Here is a 21,885-nt window from a genome sequence, read left to right on the forward strand (position 1 = left end):
CCAAAGAAGGGCAGAACTCCCTTTCCCTCCCCAGAGCTGTGACAGCACTGGCCCAGAAATACACCCAGGTCGCTTTGTTGCTGCAGCTGCAGAGAAAAACCTTTCTGGAATTCAAGTCCTTCAGCGTTAATTTGAGTGTTTGTTCTTTCCAAAAGCGTTTTGATAGCCTCTCTTCTCTTTTTTCCAAAGCTTCCAATAGTCCTAAGAGCAGTTTGCCTGTGCCTATGGGTCCACCTGTCTATGTGGACTTGGCTTACATCCCCAACCACTGCAGCGGCAAGAACACAGATCCGGAGTTCTTCAAGCGGGTTCGAGCATCGTATTATGTTGTGAGTGGGAATGATGCAGCCAACGGAGAACCGAGCCGTGCGGTGTTGGATGCGCTCCTGGAGGGGAAGTCTCAGTGGGGGGAGAACCTGCAGGTAGGTCATGGAAATGCCCGGGAGCGTGTGTGATGCTGCTTGTGTCACAGGTGCTGGGGAGAAGGTGTATCACACCATAGCCAGAGGGAGCACACCAAGAGGAGGCAAATGGCACTGGGCATGCCCTGCTCTGCAGTCTTAGAAGAGTTTGTGTCCAGGAGGAGGAGGAGGCCTCCAAAATAGTGCGAGTGGAAGCAGCTCTGTCTTTTCACATCCTTCTGAGGGGAGGAAGCATTCAGAGATCATACAGTCCTACTTATCTGCTACAGGACAAGCCTATCCTCACGTGAAAACAAGCACCATCGCAGACTGAATTTTCATCAGTGTCCCACACCCAGGGGCATGTGTTGCTATGCCTGCTTGCTGATGATCTTTCTGATAGCAACTTTTTATTAGTGCTTTTAAACCAGAGTGTTCTTACACATAGCTCTTCCTTAGTCAGGTTTGCAGGACATCCCAGGTGGGCGCTCTCTCTGCAGACAGGTACAGGACAGTGTGAATGTTCTTTCAGATGAAGCGGCCTCAGATTTCAAGGTCCCCAAGTTGCACGTTGGGTGAAAAGGCACACAAAGTCTAATGTCGGGCCATTGACAGTGACACTCTCAGCATTGTTCACGTTCACACTGAGGGATCTTTCTAAGGCTGTCTCTGGAGCTCCACAGAGCGATGCTGTCCCCTGCACCGCAGCCATTTTCATCACTACGGTGTTGGTACTGCCAGTTTGCAGGCAGCTCAGAGCACCATTGTGCTGGCACTGCATAAAATAAAGCACTAGCTCTGCCTTAGAGGACCTGACATCTGAAAGACATTAAATGGAACAAGCAGTACCAAGGGTACAGTGTTCCAAAATTAATTGGAAATTTTAGCCTCAGCTCCTATGGGCATTGTTTGTCACTGCAGTTGTTCTCAGACAATCATCCCTGCTGCTTTCTTTTCCCAGGTGACATTGATCCCAACACATGATACTGAGGTGACACGAGAATGGTACCAACAGACCCATGAGAAACAGCAGGAGCTAAACATCATGGTACTGGCAAGCAGCAGCACTGTTGTGATGCAGGATGAATCTTTTCCAGCCTGTAAGATCGAATTCTAAATCTCCCACACTTTGCGTTCATCCATTGACTCTCCAATCACCGAAGCAACATCAGAGACACCATCTAATCACAGTCCAGTTCTTCTCTGGTTTAGTCCTCTACATGGTTCCCATTTGTCAGGCAATCGGGTATCCATCTAGCTCAGCACTGGATGCCATGAGAAAGAAGTGCAGGGCTCTGTAATATTCTGGACTGAGCTAAGAGTTTGTGCAAGAGCAGTTGCAGGCCAGGGGCACTTTCACTTTCCCTGCTTTATTCTGCTGCCTGTACAGTTTCTGTAGACTATCTTGGCTGCCTTGCTGCTGTGAGAGCTTGTTCTACTCTCTTCCTGGCTGCCTTGCCATTTAACGTGTAGCACCATGAACCTCATCTTTCTGGTGAGGGCTGCAGTGCTGCTGCTGCATGTAGACAGTGCATGGGGGGCAGGGGGGGCAGACAAGGAAACTAATTTGCAAAGAAAATGCACCTAGAAGATGAGGGAAGGTGAAACCCTCCAACTGCATCATGACAGCGAAGGTCATTCTTCCATCTCCCATCCTGAACACACAGGTGGTGGTCTGAGCAAGGGGACCTTACTCCAGCTAGGCAGGACCACCCTCTGCCAGCTCTGCAGGTTTCTGTCCAAGGCGTTTGGTTGCGGCATCCTGCAACACCTGCTCGCAGTGCTCAAGGAGCTGGGCTGAAGGACACGTTTGTGTGGGGCAGCGATGGGAGGGGAGGGTTCAGCCTGTTCTTCTTTGCTACAAAGAGCACATTCCTAACCTGCTAACTTGAGCTTTGCACACAGAGCGGCCAACCTACTCCTGCGCAAGAGCAGCGTGACCGCAGGAGGCACGGAGGGGCCGCTGCCTGAGCAGGCACACAGGAGTGTCCAAACGCACAATTACAGCCCTCTCTGACGCAGAAGGGCTGCAACGACCCTGGCCACTGTCGGCCTAAGATGTACGAGAAACCTCCCTGTCCTCATAACCAAAGGCTTTCCGGAGGGCTGCGGTGAGGCAGCAGAGGAGCCCGCACGCCGTCCTGGAGTGTGCCCGCTCTGCAGGCAGCAGCAGTTTCCTCGCCGCCTGTGTGCCGGCGGGCCCAGCCTCTTAGCTGTGTTCAAGCTTTTTGTTGTCCCCCTAAGTGTCCAGGACACAGGGAATAGAACCTGTGGTGTGACGGAAGAGAACCCCCTCCCAAGAACACTCGGGGAAAGCAGTTTAGTAAGCGCAGTTGCTCTTAGTTCCCCCACAGCCGTGGCGGGGACAGGCAGACTCTGGTGGCCAGCGCAGACGGGGTGCTGCCCGACCCGCGCTGTGCTCGCTGTGCGGCCCACAGCCCCGCGGTAGTGCCCAGGGTGGGTGACTCTGGCCACCCGGCAGAAGCGTAGCTCTACGCCGTGAGTGCCCCATTGCTGCAGAACTGTCGCGCAGAGCCACCTCGGCACGCAAACACCTTTGCAGGCGTGGGGCTGGCCGTCCTGCCGGCAGAGCAGCTCCAGGGGTGGTAGCACGCGGCTGCACCGAGCCTGCAGCACTCGAGAGCCTTCGCTGCACTGAGTGCTGCAGAGCGTCTCAGCACAAAGCTAGCTCTTCTCCTCCCGTAAGACGGAGTGGCAGCAGGGTGTGCTCTGGGGAAGGCGAGGCGAGATGGAAAGCGATGCTGCAAGGCTTGACATACAGCTCGGGGGTATTTCCACCTGCTGTGTCACCCGCTGCGCCTGGCCCCGTGCCGAGGTCCGACTCCCTAACAAGCACCCTGGGAGCCTGCGTTGTGCTTGCCTGGGACGCTCCAGTCCCAGCGCTAGTTTTCTGGCAGCTGACATAAAGAACGTGCTGCTTAGAAACCTGCTCCTAGGACTAAAATGGAGTTTCTAGGGAAAGGGTTTATTTTGCATTTAATTTATATATTTATTTTTTGATGTTAAGCTGCATTTTGTGTGGACTTAGTAGTTTAATTTATACATGTTAACATGGACACCACGTGCTCTTAGTGTCAGTAGAGAGGTTTCTCGGTACAAATACTTAGATGCTGCAATTTAAATTATGACAACAACCTAAAAAGACGGTAGAGAACATGCTGGCAGTGAAAGGGGTCTCTCCGCTTGCCACCTGCGAGGCTGTGACTAACACCCAGCAGCTGCAGGACAAAGCCCGAGGCTCGCAGCCCCTCCCCTAGGAGCAGCCGGCCCTTTTACACAGCCCTTGTTAGGAGCATGTGAGCTTACGGGGGATTTAGCAAATCCCTGCCCTGTGCTGTATGCATTTTAACCATGGAATCACGGTGCGTCTGCCAGAATAAATGTCATTCTCTGTAACCCGATGGGGTCAGCGTCCATGAATGTTGGTTATGGCAAGCAACTGCAGGTAGTACCATGCTCCTGCTTCCCCTGGACACTGCTGGGGGGGGGGGGGGGGGGGCTGCCTTCGGTGCTTGGGGGAGAGCCTGGCTCGCCTGCCAACGGGGCTGGCTGCCAGCCACGCAGGCGCAGGATGCCAGATGCTACAGAGGAACAAACGTGACCCTCATTGACTGGCTCCCTGGATCCCTAAGCGTGGCTAGGTGTAAAAGCTAATGCACTAACTTTAGATAGACCCACACATGAATGTTTTCTCAATTTTAAACTTGAAGCAATTCCGACTAAACAGCAGTAATAGTGAAGCTTTGCAAGGTGCCTGCGTCCTCCAGGCAGGAGCGCGGCCGTTGGCACGTGTTCCAGGACAAACACCTGCCCTCCACGCGCTGTGCTCCTGCACTCCGCAGCAATGCTGCCTGGACAGCTTTATCCCACACCAGTTCGCTTCCCTGTCCTCAAGGCTCCACAGTTTTACTTATTTATTATTTTTTTTAAAGCCTTTTGTGGCAGTCTGTTCTGCCTTCAGCTTCTCTCCCTCCTGGTCTTCCTCCCCTCGTCCTCGCCCCCTCCCTCCCCTCCACCACCCCCGTCTTAAAAACTATGGGCAAAAAAGACTTGTAAAAATGCCAATTTGTAAAGATTCTGACCCTGCTTAGCCTGCAGGAGCCAGCCGAACCCAGCCGGAGCCAGAGGTAACACAACACTATAGAGAGAAACAGTTAAACTCTGCTTTTGCTTGTTTCTGCATGTGGGCAACAACGCGTAATCTTCCTGTATGTAATAGGTACAAAATACTATTTTAAACCTATAATTAAAAAAGTGAACGTCTTAACTGTATTGAAATGGCAACTTGTGCTCCTAGCTTCTTCTATGCTAAATGTTTTAAGACCAGAGCCCTGATTCTTTTCTTCAGCATCATGTTTCTATTCAAATTTAGTTCCTTGAATTCTGTCCTTTTGCCCATTTCCATGTGAAACACTCTGTAACTAACTGCTGTCAAGAGAGGAGCCCAACACATTAATAATAAAGCCACATTAATTGCGAACAAGAACACTTCCAACGGTTTCAAACTGTTCTTTGAGTGAGTCCACACAGGCAGGGGGCCCAGGCGCGGCTGCCATCCCGTCCCTCCGGCACCGGCCAGCTGCCTCCCAGCCATGGCTTCAGGTGAGCCCCGGCTTCCCCACCACCAATTCCCCCCCTTCCTGCGGCCCCAGGGAAGGGACAGGCACTGCAGGGGCCGTGAGCCCACCCGGGACACCCACCCCTCCCCCCGGCCCCAGCAGGGCGATGCACCGTGCCAGCTGCCTCTGCTCCAGATGACATTTCGAGCCCTGGTGGGGACGCAGCCCTGGATGCCCCGGGATGGAGCCCAGCACGGCCTGTCCTGCTGACGCTGCAGCTCTTCGTGGCTCCTGAACCGCTCTCCGGGGCGGCCCTCTGCCCGTCCCCGCGCTTCTTGGGAACGGCGGCTCCGACCAGCTCTGCTGGCGCTCCCGGGGCTGGAAGCATCTCCGGTGCTCGGCCGGGCGCCCGCTGCCCCCAGCCAGGCGGTGGCACTTCCAGCAGGGCCCTGGCGCGCGGCTTGGCCAGCACGTGGTGCCCGCTCCCAGCGCGGCGGTGGGCCCCGCCGCGCCTCTGCCGAGCTGCGAAGGAGAGTCCCGTTATTTCGGCTCTCGTAGCTACTTGGCAGAGGGGCGGCAGAGCGGCCCTCTGCCCTGCCCCTGCGGGAGAGCTGCCAGGCGAGGCTGCTGCCCGCTCGGCTCCGCTCCTGCCCGGCCGCCCTCGGGAGGCAACACCGTGGCGCAGCGGAACGCAAGGGAAAAGGCAAGCAGGTACAGGGCTACGCCTCTCCCCACCGCGGCCACGGAGCGTCCCACAGCCTGAGCAGCACGGGACGAGAGCTCGGGGCAGCTCCCGGCGCTGCTGCTGGCGGGGGGGCAACCGCAAACCACCACCATAAACCAGGAGCTATTTCCACAGCTGCTTCGCAGCTAAGCAAGCACAGAGACACGGCCGTGCTCCTGCCGACTGAGAGGCTGGGACCACGCGTGCATTTCCCATAGGGGTACAGTGCTGGGGGTCTGAGGACCTACTCAGCACCATCCTGCAGAGCAGAGCTCCCTGGCCAGCTGTTGAGATACACCACACAGGCTGTGGTGAACACACCTACTACAGGCTGTTCTGCAGGAGAAGGGAGGCAAAATCAGGTTACCACAGCAGAGCACACACGTGGCGGCGTGCAGGGAAGTGGTGTAAGCCAGGTAGCTGTGTCCCGAGGCAGCAATGCTCCTCCAGCAAAGCGCAGGAGTACACTGAGTCTGGGAAGCTTTCAAGTGCCCATGAGACCTGGATAGAAGCATCACGGCTGATCCACGGGCAGGTATCTGCAAGGAGGAACTGGATCAGCCCAGACCTCCAAGGCAAGCCTTGGCTTTGGCAGCACTACAGGTCAGCGACAAATCGGACTTCTCTCAACAAAAACAAGGCAAGCGGCAATCCCTCAGGCTCCCGGGCCTGCTGCTCCCCTGTGGCCAGCAAACAGAGCAGGCATCAGCTGGGCGGCACAGGAGCCAACAGACCTGGAGCACAGGGGCGGGGGGAACGGGCCTTTCACACAGAAACCCCCCGGGTCCATCACTTCTGCAGAGGACTCGGGGAGATAAGGGTTAGTAATCTGTGGGGAAGTGGCATGGCTCTGAGAAACCAGAGCAGATCAGCAAAACCAGGTCCCAGCACGGCGCTGCCACCGCCCTCCCTTAACCCGCTCTTTCAGTGTCTGCAAACGGCTGCGCCAGAGATGCCTCCGAGGCAGCAGCAGCAACGCCGAGGTCGGTCTCCTTTCAGCAGCTGGGGCTGCCCGGACCTGCCACGCCGATGCCCAGCGCCTGCATACGCCGTACAGCCCGACAGGTTCTCCAAGGACTTTGCTCGCACGTGCCGTGACGGGGACCTGTCACACTGCAGTCTACACGAGGCATCGCTGTACACCGGCTCCTCGGTGCGGACAGCTGGCGTTCCCTCCTCTTCTGCCACACGACCCCGACCCGTTTCTCTGTACGGCTTTCCCATTGCACACGGTCACAACAATTCGGGGAAAAAAGTTTTGCTTAGCTGCGTCTGCCAGGGATCTGACAAGTCCATCCCAGCGACTGCAGGCAAAGCTTGTGGCTACACCCAGCCCGCCACAGGGCCACGCAGCAGCCGCTTGTGCCTGTTGCTGCTTATGCAGCCCAAAGGCATTTGCAAGCGGCTTCCACACCAGCACAGATCTGAGGAGCCAGAACAGGCTTGGGCAGGATTAAGGCAAAAACATCGGCTCCTGCCATTGTATCCAGAAATTGTGCAACTGTCCTTTTTTTTCCTCCTTTGTGTCTCACAGCACTTCCCTACACCACCTTCTCTTCTTCGGAAAGGGCTTTGTCATTATTCACTGCTGCCACTAAGCCAAGAAAAACAGGGTAAAGGCACTGCGTAAGAGCAGATGGTCAGTGCTCACATTTCACAGCCCACTCTGCAGGTGTTCATTTGGAAGCGTTAGAGCATCATGAAAGACCACAAACTTATCAACAGCGGCAGCTATTAAGCAGCTCTTTTAAAATGAAGGGCACCTGAGAACCAGGCCCTCACCCCACAATCTTGGGCCATCGCTTGTGCTCCTCTCCACAATGACAGCTGGCAGTGGGCAATGCTGGGTCCAGCAGGGCAACCCCCCTGCCCAGCTGGGCCACAGCCTCCGCTCCATGACAAAACCAGGCAAATCCCGGCAGCAGACACAGCCCCCGTGTGTGGCAGCGATGCTGCTGCTGGGCTGGCGGCAGGTGCCTCGCGCTACCGACCCTGCGACGGCGGGACTGGGGCGCGGGCATTGCCTGGGGCACAAGCGGGACCTAGTGCCTTCCCTCCAGGAACGGAGGGACCTTCCTGTTCCTCCAGGTCCCCGACACCAACGCAAGCACGAAGCGGGCCCTTCTCCCAGCTTCTCCCAGACCTCGGCGCACAGCCGCACCGGAGCAGCCCTGCAGAAGGGGCCTCCTCCCAGCACAGCGCTGCGCTCCAGGCAGCTGTACGGCTGCTGCATCTCAAGTGCAAGTAAACATGACCTTTCTTAAGTACCCACGCTGGCAGCCAGGGATTATCAGCATGAGGAGGAGGATACCGTACCCAAAACACACTGGGAAGTGACGAGAAGGTGAGGACCAAGTGAAAGGAGCCAAACACGTCACCCTGGCATCTTCACTCTACCACAAACCACCCTGGAACCTGGGAAGCCAGGACCTTTTGCCCAGTATGACCAGTTCTTCTGTGGAAGTAAAAAAAAAAAAAAAAAAAAATAGAGGTATCTGGCCTTCCTGAGCAAAGCCCCGTGCCTGCGCACACACTTTGGTTGTGGCTTCTGCCATGGTTCCTCCTTCAGGACGCTGGGGCACAGGCAGGGCCACTGTCCCGGGCACCTGCAAGCTCTGGCACGTGCACACCCTGCTGCGCCCGTCGGCATCAGAGACAGAGACACCAGACCCACAGCATAGATTTACTGTGAACACACATCATCACAACACAGCGTGGAAATCTTTGGGCACAGCTTCACAAAAACACAGAACCTAGCTACAGACGAACACGCAGACTTGTCCATAAATACAGGAGGCGCAGGAGGCACAGCCCCGGCCTGCACTCGCGGTGCGGCAGGGCCACCCGTATCAATCTTGCCCTCAGGCTTGTGCTCACAAGTCTTTTACATAAATATGCATTAAATACTTTTCATTTTATATATAATAAAGATTTCTCCTTACTGGTTTCTAATAATCCTGATTTGTTCAAATAGCAGTTTCTTTTAATTTCTGTCACCAAGACTTCAGAGCTGTACCCTGCCTGACCCTTGGGGACTAGAAAAAAAAAAAACACCCGTGTGTGTCCTCCCTGCCCACCTCTCAGGCTGGACCCCCAGGCTCCTGCCTGCCTGCCCCAGCCCAGCGGGAAAACGTCCAAGTCCACGCCAAAGAGACGTTTTCTTGCAAGCAGCGGTCTTGAACCCGATCCCCTCCATTACTCTCCTTCCCACACTCACTCAGAACACTTTCTGCTCCTCCTAGTCTTTCTGCCATGGACTCTCTGGACCTGGTTTTGGTGGCCAGTGGTGGGAACTGGGAGAGGAAGAAGGAAGGAACAGAGAGGAGGTTGGTGGTCATGACAGATCCAATTAGTCTGGGCCCAGAACGCCTTTCTCTGAAGGCCACGGGCCAAAATTTCTCAAGGGAGCATCTGTCCCCTTTGGACTCACCACCCCAAATGCCTTGGCTGTACCATTCCTCTCACTGCCGTCCCGGCGAGCCATACAGCCCTTGGGAACAAACGCAGCCCCATGTCCCTGCTCCACCGAGGCGCCACAGCAGCACCAAGGCTGCATTTCTTGTTCGTTTAACAAGGCAGATGGGGCACTGCCTCTTGCCGAGTGGCGGATAGCTGGCTTGTGGAGGAGCCGAGCAGACTCTCCCACACCCCAGAGTCCTGTCGCCTTGGGACATGGCTTGTTCTGTGCTGCGGACAGCCAGCTGCATGAGGTGCTGTGCAGGAAGCTGGGCTGCCTCCAGGCTAGAAGCACGTGCAGTGTGCTGGCCCGCGAGCCACTAGTTCTGCTGATCCTCCCGACACAGCGGCTGCAGCTCCTCCACGCCTTCCTCAGGAGGCGGTGGCTGCACCTGGCACAGGTGACCAGAGAGAAGCTGGCCTGGCCGAGCACCATCCCCCAGCAGCTCCTTGCCCGTGTGCTCTGGGTCCAACCCCTCTCCCAGCAGCTCCTCTTCACAGGGCGCCAAGATCTCCTCGGACAGCCCCGCCTGATCCAGGCCAGTCATTCCCCCCGGGCGCCCCTCACCCGGTGCCACCCCCTCCCCAGCCAGCCTCGTATCAGACCCTGCGCCACACTCTGGGTTCCCTGTGTTACTTGGCTCTAACATTTCCCCAGCTGATTCCTCTTCATCCAGCTCCACCACGCTCTTCTCCTCTGGGTTAGGGTCCTTCTCCGCCAGCTCCTTCTTGCACAGCTCCAGGACCCTGCCCGGCTCTGGGCCCTTACTCCAGGTCAGGGTCTCGGGGGCACTTGGCTCTGCCACCGCCAGCCCGGCCGTGCCCGCCTCTGCACCCAGCCCTCCGCCTGGAGGCTGCCCCGCTTCTTGCTCGGGGGACTGGCTGCTCGGCTGCTCGTCGCCTTTCGGGGGACTGACGGAAAGTTTCTCAGTGAAGCTGAAACGAGCACAGTTGTCCACGGAGGTTGGGGAGGACGGGCCTGCACTGGAGACAGTGCTGGAGGGGCCACTGCTGTCTGCAAAGAGGAAGAAAAACCTTCAACATTTTGCTGGTATTCCCAAAACCTTCAACATTCCGTGGGTATTCCCAAAACTCTCAACATTTCGCGGGTATTCCCCCGGCCCAAAGCCTGGGCAGACCCGAGATGTCGCAGTCCCACAGCACTACCATCAGCAGGGAGGGTCACCCACGTGCCACGCAACGCGGCCGGGGCGTGGAGCTGCTCTTGGGTGTGTTTCTGGCAGCTCAGCTGATGAAAACCCAACACAAACACCACAAGGACACCTCGTCACACAGCGCTATGCCGGCATGCAGCCAAGCGTGGGTTCTGCTGTCATTACAGAGCAAAATGGGAAGGGTGGTGCTGGGCTTTGAGCTGAAAAGCAGCTTCTTTTGTTCCCTCCTAATTATGGAACACACTCAGCTTCAGTGTTGCTCCTCTTGGTTCCTGACACACAAAACCCCCCAATGCTGAGCTAGAGTCACCACTGGAAGAAGCAATATTGCTTCTGCACTAACGCTTATTCTTGCCTCACATTGTACAATGAGCAAAACTAGAGAACAGATCTAAATTAGAGCCAGCCCAATAAAGGGAGGAGGATCAAACAACTGTTTCCAGCCAGATCAGTTCCCTGCCCTTGCTGCCTACACAAACACACGCTACTGCTGGCACAAGGGCTGTGCAGCTTGGAGAAGAGTAGGACTGCTCCTTCAGCAGCAGCATGACTTGTGTGAAGGCACTTGCTGTGCGACTGCTGGCCAACGCTTTCGCCTTCGAGCTCCAGTCAGTCTGCAAAGGCGACTAACAGCAGTCAGCAGCTCTGCAGAGGCTGTGACAAGCGAGGCCAGGAGCTGCAGAAACACACTGAAGTGAAGAACTGAATGCTCGGCTGTCCCATACAGAGCTCTGAGTGAGGCACGTACGTGGCTGGTTAGGGTAAGAAGGCACTTCCACATGCCAGCACTGAGTTGGCCACACGTCATGGAGAATCACAAAACCTAAAGTGAAAATGAAGGGCATTCAGGCCCTCCGTGTTCCAGTACACGGAGCAGAGGATGTCTGGAGAGACAGCCTCCACCCAGCAGCAGATGTCCCCGTGATATACAGTCCTACAGAGAGCCCCTTTTAGCATCTTTTTTGGAAGTTCTTTCTGGGGGCACACGACTACTTTCCCTTTTACCTATTTCCTTCTTCTGTTCCTGTTCCTCCAAGGGGAGAGCATAGAACCCCTGAGCACAAATACTTGGCCTCCACCATTTGGCACCCTTTACTTCCCTCCCTCACCATCGCATTCACCCTGATGAAGAAGGGAGCGCACTCACACCAAGGGGGCTTATCCGAACGCTGGCGCAACGGCAAAGAGGATGATGACAAGATCCGCTGGGACATAAAGGGGTCTCCTGGTATCTGGCTGCCAATCATTGAATCAAACAGAGCTTCGAGAGAAAAACAAAACACGCAGATCAGCACTACTCAGACAGACAACAAGGAATGGCTCGTAGCCCAGCAGCCAGGAGCAGGCACTCTGGGAGGAGCTCAGGAACAGTGCAAATCCAGAGCCATGCCTGTCCACCAGCTGCGGGGAATATGAGGCCAAGATTTCCCGAGCTGGAGTTTGTATCCACATCACTGTACTTGTCAGCTACAGACGGACCTGACCCACTACTTGTCTCTCAAGCAAGCGGCCTAGGGTGGCTCTGGGCTGGATCCATAGCTCACTCCTGGGCTCGAACACCCTGGAACAGGCTTCAGGGACTGTGCTTATTGCCAGCCCTGTCGGGCTGAGCTGTCCTGGTAACGTAAAAGACAAAGTTCTCCCTGCCTCAACTGCTCTGGTTACCCAGCGCCAAGCCCACCTCACCAGTACCTGCAGTAGACTGGACATGCGATTCGCTGCAACTCTTGCACACAGCCGTCAGGAACTCGTTGACCTGTCGCAAAGAGAGGGAGTTGTGCAGGGTCTCCAGGGGATAAATGGTGGGAACCATGGAACAGCCTTCAAAACCTGGAAAGAAACCCAATCAGAAAATGAATAGAGCAAACAGCAACCGAAATCCATGCAGGACCGCTCATGGCTGGAGGAGCTGGGCAGTCTGGGAATCAAACAACAGGCACACTCAGGCCTAAGGTCACCTCTTGGAGGCCAAGAAAATCGCCACTAGGCAATCACATGCAATAACAGACCTGAAAGCAAGCATCCAGGCACACGCAGAAGGAGGGGGAAGAGGAGGAAACCTGTCTAGCAGCAGCCGTGTTTGCTGCAAAGCCTGTGACCCTTTTGCTAAAATAGATGGTTGTGATGGAGAACTTGGCACGGTGCCCACACTTTACAGAAGCCAAACAGAATTTGAGTGAAGTCAACAGAATTTCCCGCAGAAGGGCTCCCACCGCTAGTGACACCCCGCATGGCGCACAGTCCGCCCTCCCCCCCCCAGCACGGTGGTGCACACTGCTACAGACGCGGGGAGCAGCAGAACCTCCCTCTCTCACAGCAAGACCCTTCAGTGTATGCCCGACAGGCCATATCCCAAGGAAGGGGTGGGACACAGCCCGAGTTACTTGTCCCCTTAACAGACATCACTGCCAGCAAAGCCAGAATTAGCAGAAAGGTATCTCAACGTGTAACAGACACTTGCTCGGAGCTATGCTGCGTCACAACTGCTCACGATAAATTCTTTGCTACTCAAACCAGTGGAATACTATGGCAAAGCATCTTCCTCTTCATCCAAACTTCTCGGCGATGGTTTGTGGAACCAAGCCAACCTGAAACTGCCAGAGGAGCAAGGAAGGAACAAATGAGTCTCTGGTCATATGGGAAAGATGCCTCCTTCTCCTCTGCACCTCTTGACTTTAAAGCCCTCTAGACTCCTTAAGCTTAGGCTTCCCATTCTGTGATGTCTCTGTCCCTCCAAGGAGCTCAAAAAGACCCCAGGAAGGAACTGGGTTTGTTCCTACAGAGAAAGGAAATCACTCTTGATCTAGTACTGCGTCAGGATTTCTGCCCAGCACACTGATGGGCTAAACTCAATCCCTGCAGCTTGACAGCACCTAAGGAGAAGACCTAGAGCACCTGAATTATCTGCTAAGTGTTCCAGTCACCTCCGGGAGAGTCTCGGCTCCAATCCACTCACCTAACCCGTTTCTCCAAGAGGCAAGGAGCAGGAGCCAGCAGATGGCATTTGTGGATTCACATGCAGTATGAGAAGGCTGCAGACCTGATCATCTCTAGTTTGCGATGCTGCAGGGACATTCACTGTCATACGGCTACTGGAGATAAAGAACCCTCCAGACAGCCCAGAGAGGCTACCTACACCACCAAGGGCCTACAGACATCCATTCAAGACCCGGAGGACAACAAATCCTTGGCTACAATGAAGGACTGTAGAAAGACACAAGAAAAATATCATACTCCTCTGTCCCTTGCCGAGAGGTTCTTAGAGTGGAAGTCCTGAATAAGGAAGGGTGTCTGTTCAGTATTTTCTCACAGGCATTCTGGGAGGCAGAGCTAAAGGAAAATGGGGAGGGCAAGCCTTAACAAACAGCCGTGTGGAGATGGTGGTGGAGCACAGTACGAGCCTAATGTCGCTTCCCAACAGAACCTGGCTGAGGGGCCGAAGTTGTCTCAGCTATTGGCATCTCCAAAGAAAAATAAGTTTGAACATAACATAGGGCAAAACAACGCAGTTACAAGACACATCGTAGGCACTGATGGGGGTCTGAGTGCTTGGGCACTCCTCTAATAAAAAGAGGAAATGAAAAGTCCAGCATTAAAGGAAACACGGGACATGGACAATGTTACGGATGTGGAACGATACACCCATATCCCTGAAGTGCCAAATGCCAGCTTGCAAGGCTCTGCTCAGCACTGTGCCACCTAACCAGTCTCAAGCAAGTAGCGAAAGAGGCAAAAGCTTCCCTTCTCAATGTGAAACATCAGTATTTTCAAGAAATCCCTCTCACGCCTGTACGGCAGCCCAGTTCCCTGCACACCTGCCCTGCCCTGCTTAGCTGCTGGGGGCAGTTTGACAGCACCGCAGCCAGGGCAAAGCAGAGGTTCCCACCACAGCCCGCGACCCTGACGCGTGTCGCAGCAGCCGCCGGAGTCCCCGGGGAAGGCTCTGACACTGCCACACCACATGCATTCAGCAAAGAACTGACAACTTTGGGAAGGGGCAGCAAAACCAGAGCAGGAGTGCAAACCACAGGAACCCTGCCAGCCTGACAGTCACCCGGTGCTGACTGCTGGGCTCCTGCCGATGCTTCCCAAAACTTTTCCTGGGGCTGGCAGGGCAGGAGTCTGTGATACAGACACCGGCACAAGAAATTAGACAGAATTCCATTCATTTTGTACCAACATCAAGCAGCAGCAGCCCACAGAGGAACAAGTTGTTTTTCATTTTGTTCAGGTTTGACTATGCTAGCTGCATTAGGGATGCAGAAGGCAATCTGCTTCCTCCAGAGTTAGCTCTGCCCCGCAAGGAGGGGCACGTGGTGGGGGGCTGCAGACCAAAGTAGCTAAAAATGAATCCCAAAGTCAACTGTAGCCTTCTCTGGGCAAGAAGTACAGCTGGTCATGTCTCCAAAATTTTTCTTCAGTAAAATAGGAAGAAACCATCTATTAGAGTAAAGAAAACAAGCTCTGGTTATGGGAAAAACCCTAAAATACACAAGGCAGAGGAGTCTGCTGAGGATGTATTCTTTTGGAGACTGTGTGTGATGTGGGGGAGCAGCTATGGGGGAATGTCCACTTGGAATCAGTAACGCAGCAGCATCCTGAGCCAGCAGCAGAGAGACTGGTGCTGCCTGCAGCCACTCTGCCGCTGAGAGCACCGGAGGTACAATCCCGCTGGAGGATTACAAGTCCTGTTTTGTCTCTCCCAGGGATGCTGATGCCAAGGCTGAAGGCCCACTCACATTACAGCTGAGTTAATTATGTTCTGGTCTGAGCGCTTCTCCCTGGAGCTCCAGGTTCTTGGCATGTGCACGCTCTACTGCTCCCTGTCAGAGTCCGCTTGGCGTGATCAGGGTTATGGAGAAGTCTTCTGCACGTTCAAGGAGGCAAGTGACTCTCCCCCGAGAGCCAGGCTGTTCCAGAGCTGCCTAGTGCCGACACACAGCACTTCATAAGAGCATTAAGGAGGGGATTTGGGTGTAAGGGGCCTTTTGCAGAGATCACCTAGCACACTACACCAGATAAAGCAAATGGAGACCTGCACCTGCCTCGCACCTCCCAGCTAAACCAGAGAATCCCAGACTGCCAGGAGACTCCAGCAGGCTGAAGGGACACAAAGAACTCCTGTGAACAGATGACCTCAAAGAAAGAGCTAAGAAGTGCCACCTTCTTACCTGGACTACACAATGATGAATTCTGAAACAGCCAACACCTACTTTATGATTGCATGGCTTGAACACCAAGCAAACCCAGCACAGCTCTCTGAGCGAGCCCTGTACGCTGTGTTACCCCACTGCTCTTTCGCTGCGGGTCTAACAGGTATGTTCATCTGTTTAGCTGCATTTCCTTCAGTCACCCTGAGGTCTGAAAGAGAATTCAACCAAAGGTGTTTGCAGCAGAACTAAAATAAGCAGATTTTTATACTGGGAAAAGGGAAGAACAAAGGGGGGAAAAAAAAGACCTTGAATTCATTTGCATCATCTTGGTTACTGCAGGAGATGTCCCAGTCTAAACCCTCAAGAGGAAATCAATACAATCTTATTAAAAGGAAACACCTAATTTCAATCAAGGTCCCACAGTTTCCTAAATTTTATGTAAGTGCCAGAGTGACAAGAAGAAAGCTTCCTGTGTAGTATGAGCTGAGAAAGTTGAGTTTATACGGATCACGTGCCCCGCACCGAATGAAATCAGTGGCGGTGTGATCACCCTCGGAGCTGGCAATTCAGCAGATCACCAGGAGCCAACAGACCTCCTGGCTAGTGGGCACAACAAAGGAGCAGCCTTCAAGTAGTCCACACGGCACGTTCCTCAGCTTTACCAAGACTGAACTGAGGTCCCAAAGACAGCAAGCTTCTCTGCTAGCAGAGTGGAGTCGTTAAAAGAGAGAACGTACTCACTGCTGCAGCAGGCTGGCAAGTAGAAAGCAGCCAAAACCTTGCCAGCCAACAGAGAGAGAGCCCAAGGAAGACTCAGGTGAGAAGACTTTCTGGTCTGAAGCAATCCTTTTTGTGTACTATATTTTTGCCTAATTGTTCCAAACATTATTAGCACAATTTGCCAGGTTGCTGCCCGGCTCTCCAGCTGCGAACCCCACACCGGAGCAGAGAGGGTGCCTGCTCCTTTCTAACACAGATCCTGAAAGCAACGAGCAGACCGAGGGCACCTGGCACATCCCCAAAAGGTCTGCACGCCAAAGGGCCGCACGCCAGCATTTGGGGAGTGAAGAAGCACTTGCCCAGCCTCAGCAGAGATTCTGAAGGGCATGAGAGAAAGCGCACTCAGCAGCTTCCCCTCTAGCATGCTCAGTCGGTCCAGCCTTATGTTGTGGGGAGAACTGAAGTATGCCACGTGTATATTTGCATATGTTTAGGTATGCATACACAATGCTTACAGGAACTAGGATTTTTGCTACCCAGCCTTTCTAAATCTAAGCCTGTACAGTCAGCCTGAAGGTCTGTCCTCGTTCAGCACCTCTGCCCACAGTGCCAGAGGCAGCAATGAATGAAGGGCTACAGGGGCGGACAGCTGCAGCGACCCTTCCCCCCAGCAGCTCCCCAAACCGCAGTGACCTACAGCTCAGAACTGCTCTGAACCTGAGATGTCTCCTCCATAATCTCCAGCTTCCCCTTGAGCCCAGTTAAGCTCCCAACACCCCCACGTACTGCGGGGGAAAAAATCCCTTCTGGCTGAAGCTGCTTCTGCTTGCTCTGCTAGAAGCCTCCCAGGTCCTGTGTGGGAGCAGGCACTGACCGCAGGTCCCCCACCCCACTCCAGCCCAGTCCAGCCACCACCACCACCATCCTTCCCAGACTGCACATTCCTGCCTTCCCCACATCGTACGAAGTGGTGATGGTCGGATCAGAGCCCACCATTTATATATGCATTTGGGGCTGTTTCCCCTCATCATTTAATGTATTTACACTGAACATCAACTGCTGGTTTACTGCCCGCTCGTTATCACAGAGCCATCCCCTGTTTCTCCACAGCTGCCCTCCAGCTTCCGTACCACTGTTACTTATTACCACCATGGACTGACCTCACACTTCTTTTCCCCAGCTATGACCACACAGAAAAGCACAGGCTGCCAGACAGGCCGCTTCAGGGCTCCACCGTTGATCCTTGCAGCTATGGATGCCAACTGCATACTTTTAACTCTCTGATTTTATCTTCTAATTCATGTTTTCTTTGTGTGGATATGGTTGAAAGCCAAGAAAGTGCAGATAAGAGTATGTAGTTCTCACAAGGGGGGGGGGGGACCTGTGCTCTCAGCTGCAGAGACCAAAGAAACATTTGCTCTGAGAAGAACTCCAGCAGGAATTCCAACCGTGCTAATTAACTGTGGGCCTGATGACAGCCAGAAAACAACAAGAACGAGCTCACTGATCACAGAGATCTGATTCCCACGCAGAAAGGCTGCCGCACCGAGGTACACAGCTCATCCATTTGGCTGCACTGGGGCAGGCTGCACCACCCAGCACCACCCAGCACCGTGCTGCAATATTTGGCGAACCACTGCCCAAAGCACCGAGTTCCTTCCCTCTCCCTACCAGAGCTCACAGGAGACAGCTGAGATCTGCAGCAGGGGAAGCTCAGCTTTGGCTTTAGAGCACTCTGCTGTGTTCCAGCATCTCTTCCCTTGAAGCAATTTTGCTCCTCTTTAGTATTTGTTGCTAGGAGACTGAGGATTGTCCTAATTATATATGAAAAGCAACTGCCATCTCCAAATTACCTACTTGACAGAAAGGGCTGTATCAAGAAAAAACAGACTGCGTAAGAAAAATTTCATTTTCCAGGTTCTGAAAACCCCTTGATGCTATTGCTTCACTACATGACAAGCTATAGTGTCTCTGCCCCACCTGCCTATGGGTCTGAAGGCAAAAGGAGGCCCATGCATCACACCACACAGCTCAGCAAGCCACATGCACCAAGCAGGTTTTATGGTGCAAGATAAACATCAACAGCCGGCCCTAGCTAGCTGTCCCCCTCAGAGAGGAATCCTTCTACTTGTCTTAGAAGCGCTGAGACCTCAATGCATCAGACTTCCCATCTGTGCCAGAGGCTGAAAAATACCAGAGAAACAAGAGCAAGCTTTGATGTATAATGCTGATCTGATTCAATGCTGAAATCGCCTACCTCTTCCCATCAGAGACGACACGCTGCGAAGGTCCTGAGGCAGAACAGATGCCATGCAATGCAGCCACGCAGCAGCTCAGCTCCTGCCCCATGTTAACTTGGTCTCTCTAGAAACAACACAGTCCCACAGGAACTCGCTTCCCCGAAATTTCCACAGCAAGTTCACTCTGCACGTGACAAGCTGCAGCACCTCCTCAATCCTCTTTCTTCCCAGACTCTTACTATTCACTCTGGCTCCTCCGTTAGTAACGGGGCACCTCATGGCACCCCACTGAGACCTGCACTGGGCTGTAATGTCAGCAGGGCATTGTATCAGTAGAAGCTCAGCATCTAACTTGAAGGAAGCTTAAGGGCTTACCCTGGCTAAAGGAAGGAGGCAACGAACAATTGCCAGAGATGGAAAGAGCACAGTTACAGCCACACGAAGAGCCCTGGCTCCACGTGGAAAGGCCACTGCCCAAGGCTCCAAAACTGCCGGGTGCGACAGCCCACACAGCTTGCTGCAGCAGCCGCCCAGAGATTTAAGGGATGCAGTGAGGGAAACGCTTTCCTTTTTTAGAAGCAAAGCATAGTTTGCATTCTCAAGCAGACAGTGGTCTGTGCTCAGCTACAAGAGCATGGGACCAAGGCAGCTGCAGCGTGCAGTACCGTAAAGACACTCCAAGTCATCCTGCCCTGAGATCAGCCAGCTCCTGAAGAGACGCAGGTGGTAGGAGCACTGCTGCAGGTGATGGGCTAGAGTGGCATCCAGGGAGATGTTCCGGCTCGTGGCACAGTCAGAGGAAAAACGGCGCAGCAACTGGGCAACGTGGTGGTGCTCAAACGCATCTGGAGGAAAGGGGCCACAGAGAGTGAGAGGAGAGGGGCAAGCGCAGCTGTGGATAGAGAAATTGTGGAGGTGTGCGGATGGAGCTGCCAGCACCAGGGACGCTGGGTGGGAAAGACCCACACCACAGGCTGAAGCCCAGCCCCCCCGCCACGAGCAGACCAGGGACACCCTCAGCTCTAACACCCCAGGCACATCGCAGCAGGCAGCCTCCCCCCAGCCCAGCCTTCGCCACACGCAGCGGCAGCCCCTGAGCAGCGAGGTTTTGTCTTTGTCAGTCTGCCAAGCCACTACATTTTAGGATATGTTCCAAGCCCAACACAGTTCAGGTTTGGCTAGATAAGAAGGTCAGGCTCACGTTCACCCTCCCTCAGCCGAGACAAGAAACCCAGGCTGCCAACAGAGCGCTCCGGTCCTGGGGCCGAAGGCAGCCAGCCACGCCGGCACACGAAGGACAGCAAACGGCCCAGCATCAAACAACCAGAGGCTGCGAAAGGGATGCCGGGTTTCGAGCAGGGTTTGACTGACAACGTAGTGCTTAGAGCATCGAATAGAGAAGGCACAGAAGGGCTGCCCTCCCCTCTCCGGACTCTCAGAACAGCCCTGTGCAATCTTCTGCGATATCCGTGCATGGCAGACAAGATGCTAGCATGCAGGCATGTCTCCTCCACGTATAGAGCCTCAGGACTCATGCCATGCTCCCAGGACGCACGAGACCAGGGCATAAACCACCTGGCCTGATGCTGTGCTCGGCCACTGCTCTGGTTCACCCCTCCCATTTCACCGCAGAGGCAGCTCTTCAGACACAAAATCCGGATTCAGAGCTGTGAATAGCTTTTGCATTCTCAAGCAAGTGGTTCATGTGGCTAAACATCCTTCCTGCCTGACTTCAAGCTCACCCCTGCCGGACCTCTGTCTTTGTTTTCCAGATTAAGGAGCACTTTGCCATTAGAAACATCCACTGGGTTCTTGGGGGGAAAACCTGATGCCCAGTTTCACTTCACTGTATTTGGGGTGGGGGCAGTTGCTTCGTCGTGTGGCTTAGGGAAGGCTGCCGCTTGGTACAAGTTTTGCTGGTAAGATAGAACAACACATCCTGCTGACATACACCACGTGAGCTCAGATGGTATCCAGACATACAAACAAATCGAGCAGTTGGCCACTCTGCGAAAAACAAAACCAAGCAAACACAGAAAATAGGTTGCCCTCAGTTATTTGATATTATAAAGCCGCATTTAGCTGCCCCTTCCCCTTTCATCTTTCCCAAAATTTTGGTCTTCACAACAGTCTTCTGAACTTCTTTCACCTTCCAGATCACGCAGAGCAGAGTATCTTCGTATTTACTAAGCGACAAGATTGCAGAAGCATCCTTGATCACTTAAGACAGAAATACTTAACCCGGTACCTTCCAGTGATCTGCTTTGGTGCTACCTTGTCACAGCAGCAGGAGCCATGAGGTAGCAGCGGTGCTGTGAAACCTTGTCAAAAGGTTCTGGGCAAGACTCAGATAACAAACACTAGTTCAAGGCACCTTCTACAACAGAGCTAGTGGTGTTTCACCTCAAAAGACTCACACTTCAGGTGTCAGGTTAGCAGCAATATGAAGCAGAGGCAGCGAGTCAACAGAAGCACAGTCAGAGGTCCTTTACCAAGCCTTCCCATAGCTACGAGCAGGACCGGAGTGAAGCAGGTTCCATCCCCCTGGATGGATCCCTTCCTACCTCAGGAGGTGGCAGGCCCCAGCCAGCACGTCCACCATGAGCAGACGAGTCAAAGCTCTTGGAAAGACACCATTGCCAGGATAACTTCTGCAGGAAAGGCAAGCCTACTCCCACCAACATCTCCAAGGGATCACCCTAACAGACAACTTTGCCAGGGAGGCCAGGAGGTTACCAGTACTCCTAAAACGACTGTGCTGAGGAACACTGTGCGCAGAGGGAATGCTGCCAGCACCTCCTCTCCCACCACAGACTGAGCTCTTCCAGGCGACACACGGGCAGCCTCAGGCTATCCTTGTTTCTGTACTGCACATCTGCATTGTAGAAACCAAGGACCTAAGCTGCTGATGCTCTTAGGAGTGGATATTCCCCCCCTCCCCAAATCCAAGAGTATTCTCCCCCCAACCCCCAACCCCACAAAAGGGAGCGTGAAAGAAGGCCTTAATGTCAGCAGTGGAATTAAAGGCTGCTTTAGGAATCCACTCGCAGAGCCACTGCTCTTGCTTTTTCACCTGGGACACAAATGCCTTGGGGGACAGCAGAGGAACCACTGAGCGGTAACAGAGGATGAATGGACACGTTAGTCACAACAAGACAATGGGGGAAGGTGAAGCATGTTTGGACACCAGATACACAGACACAAAAAAACCCACAAGAAGGCTGAGAGGAGGACATGTGCAGAGAGAACTGAATGTGAGCATGGGGTTAGAAGTGTGAGGGAACGTCAAATCAAGGAAGCAAACGTACCATTAGTCGGATGCTTTGCAAACGACACAGAAAATCGTTTTACGGCTGGCATAGACAAGAGCTCTGAGGAAATAAAAACAGATCATCTCAGTTAACAGCCTGCTTCTAAGGATCCCCCAACCGTCATA

At 53.9% G+C, this 21,885-nt stretch overlaps 2 protein-coding genes across 10 annotated transcripts in view; one reads left to right on the plus strand and one right to left on the minus strand.

The window, feature by feature from the left end:
* MAP1A (microtubule associated protein 1A) overlaps positions 1–4,908 on the plus strand; it is a 66,789-nt gene extending 61,881 nt beyond the window's left edge. For both annotated transcript variants that reach the window (XM_037395594.1, XM_037395595.1), the window contains 2 exons: positions 190–422; positions 1,363–4,908. In XM_037395594.1, coding sequence (XP_037251491.1) covers positions 190–422; positions 1,363–1,518 — 389 coding nt within the window. In that variant the 3' untranslated portion in view covers positions 1,519–4,908. The remainder of the gene's footprint in view (positions 1–189; positions 423–1,362) is intronic.
* A 3,465-nt stretch (positions 4,909–8,373) lies between these two features.
* Positions 8,374–21,885, minus strand: part of PPIP5K1 (diphosphoinositol pentakisphosphate kinase 1) — a 48,635-nt gene continuing 35,123 nt past the window's right edge. For 5 of the 8 annotated variants that reach the window (XM_037394748.1, XM_037394749.1, XM_037394751.1 and 2 more), the window contains 4 exons: positions 21,758–21,820; positions 12,029–12,166; positions 11,484–11,597; positions 8,374–10,176 (listed from right to left, as the gene is read on the minus strand). In XM_037394748.1, coding sequence (XP_037250645.1) covers positions 9,482–10,176; positions 11,484–11,597; positions 12,029–12,166; positions 21,758–21,820 — 1,010 coding nt within the window. In that variant the 3' untranslated portion in view covers positions 8,374–9,481. Of the gene's footprint in view, positions 10,177–11,483; positions 11,598–12,028; positions 12,167–19,114; positions 19,295–21,757; positions 21,821–21,885 lie in introns of all 8 variants that reach the window. The other 3 variants (XM_037394752.1, XM_037394750.1, XM_037394753.1) reach the window with 2 other exon arrangements.

This window comes from Falco rusticolus, chromosome 7, assembly GCF_015220075.1.
Source record: "Falco rusticolus isolate bFalRus1 chromosome 7, bFalRus1.pri, whole genome shotgun sequence".
NCBI classification, from domain to species: Eukaryota; Metazoa; Chordata; class Aves; order Falconiformes; family Falconidae; genus Falco; species Falco rusticolus.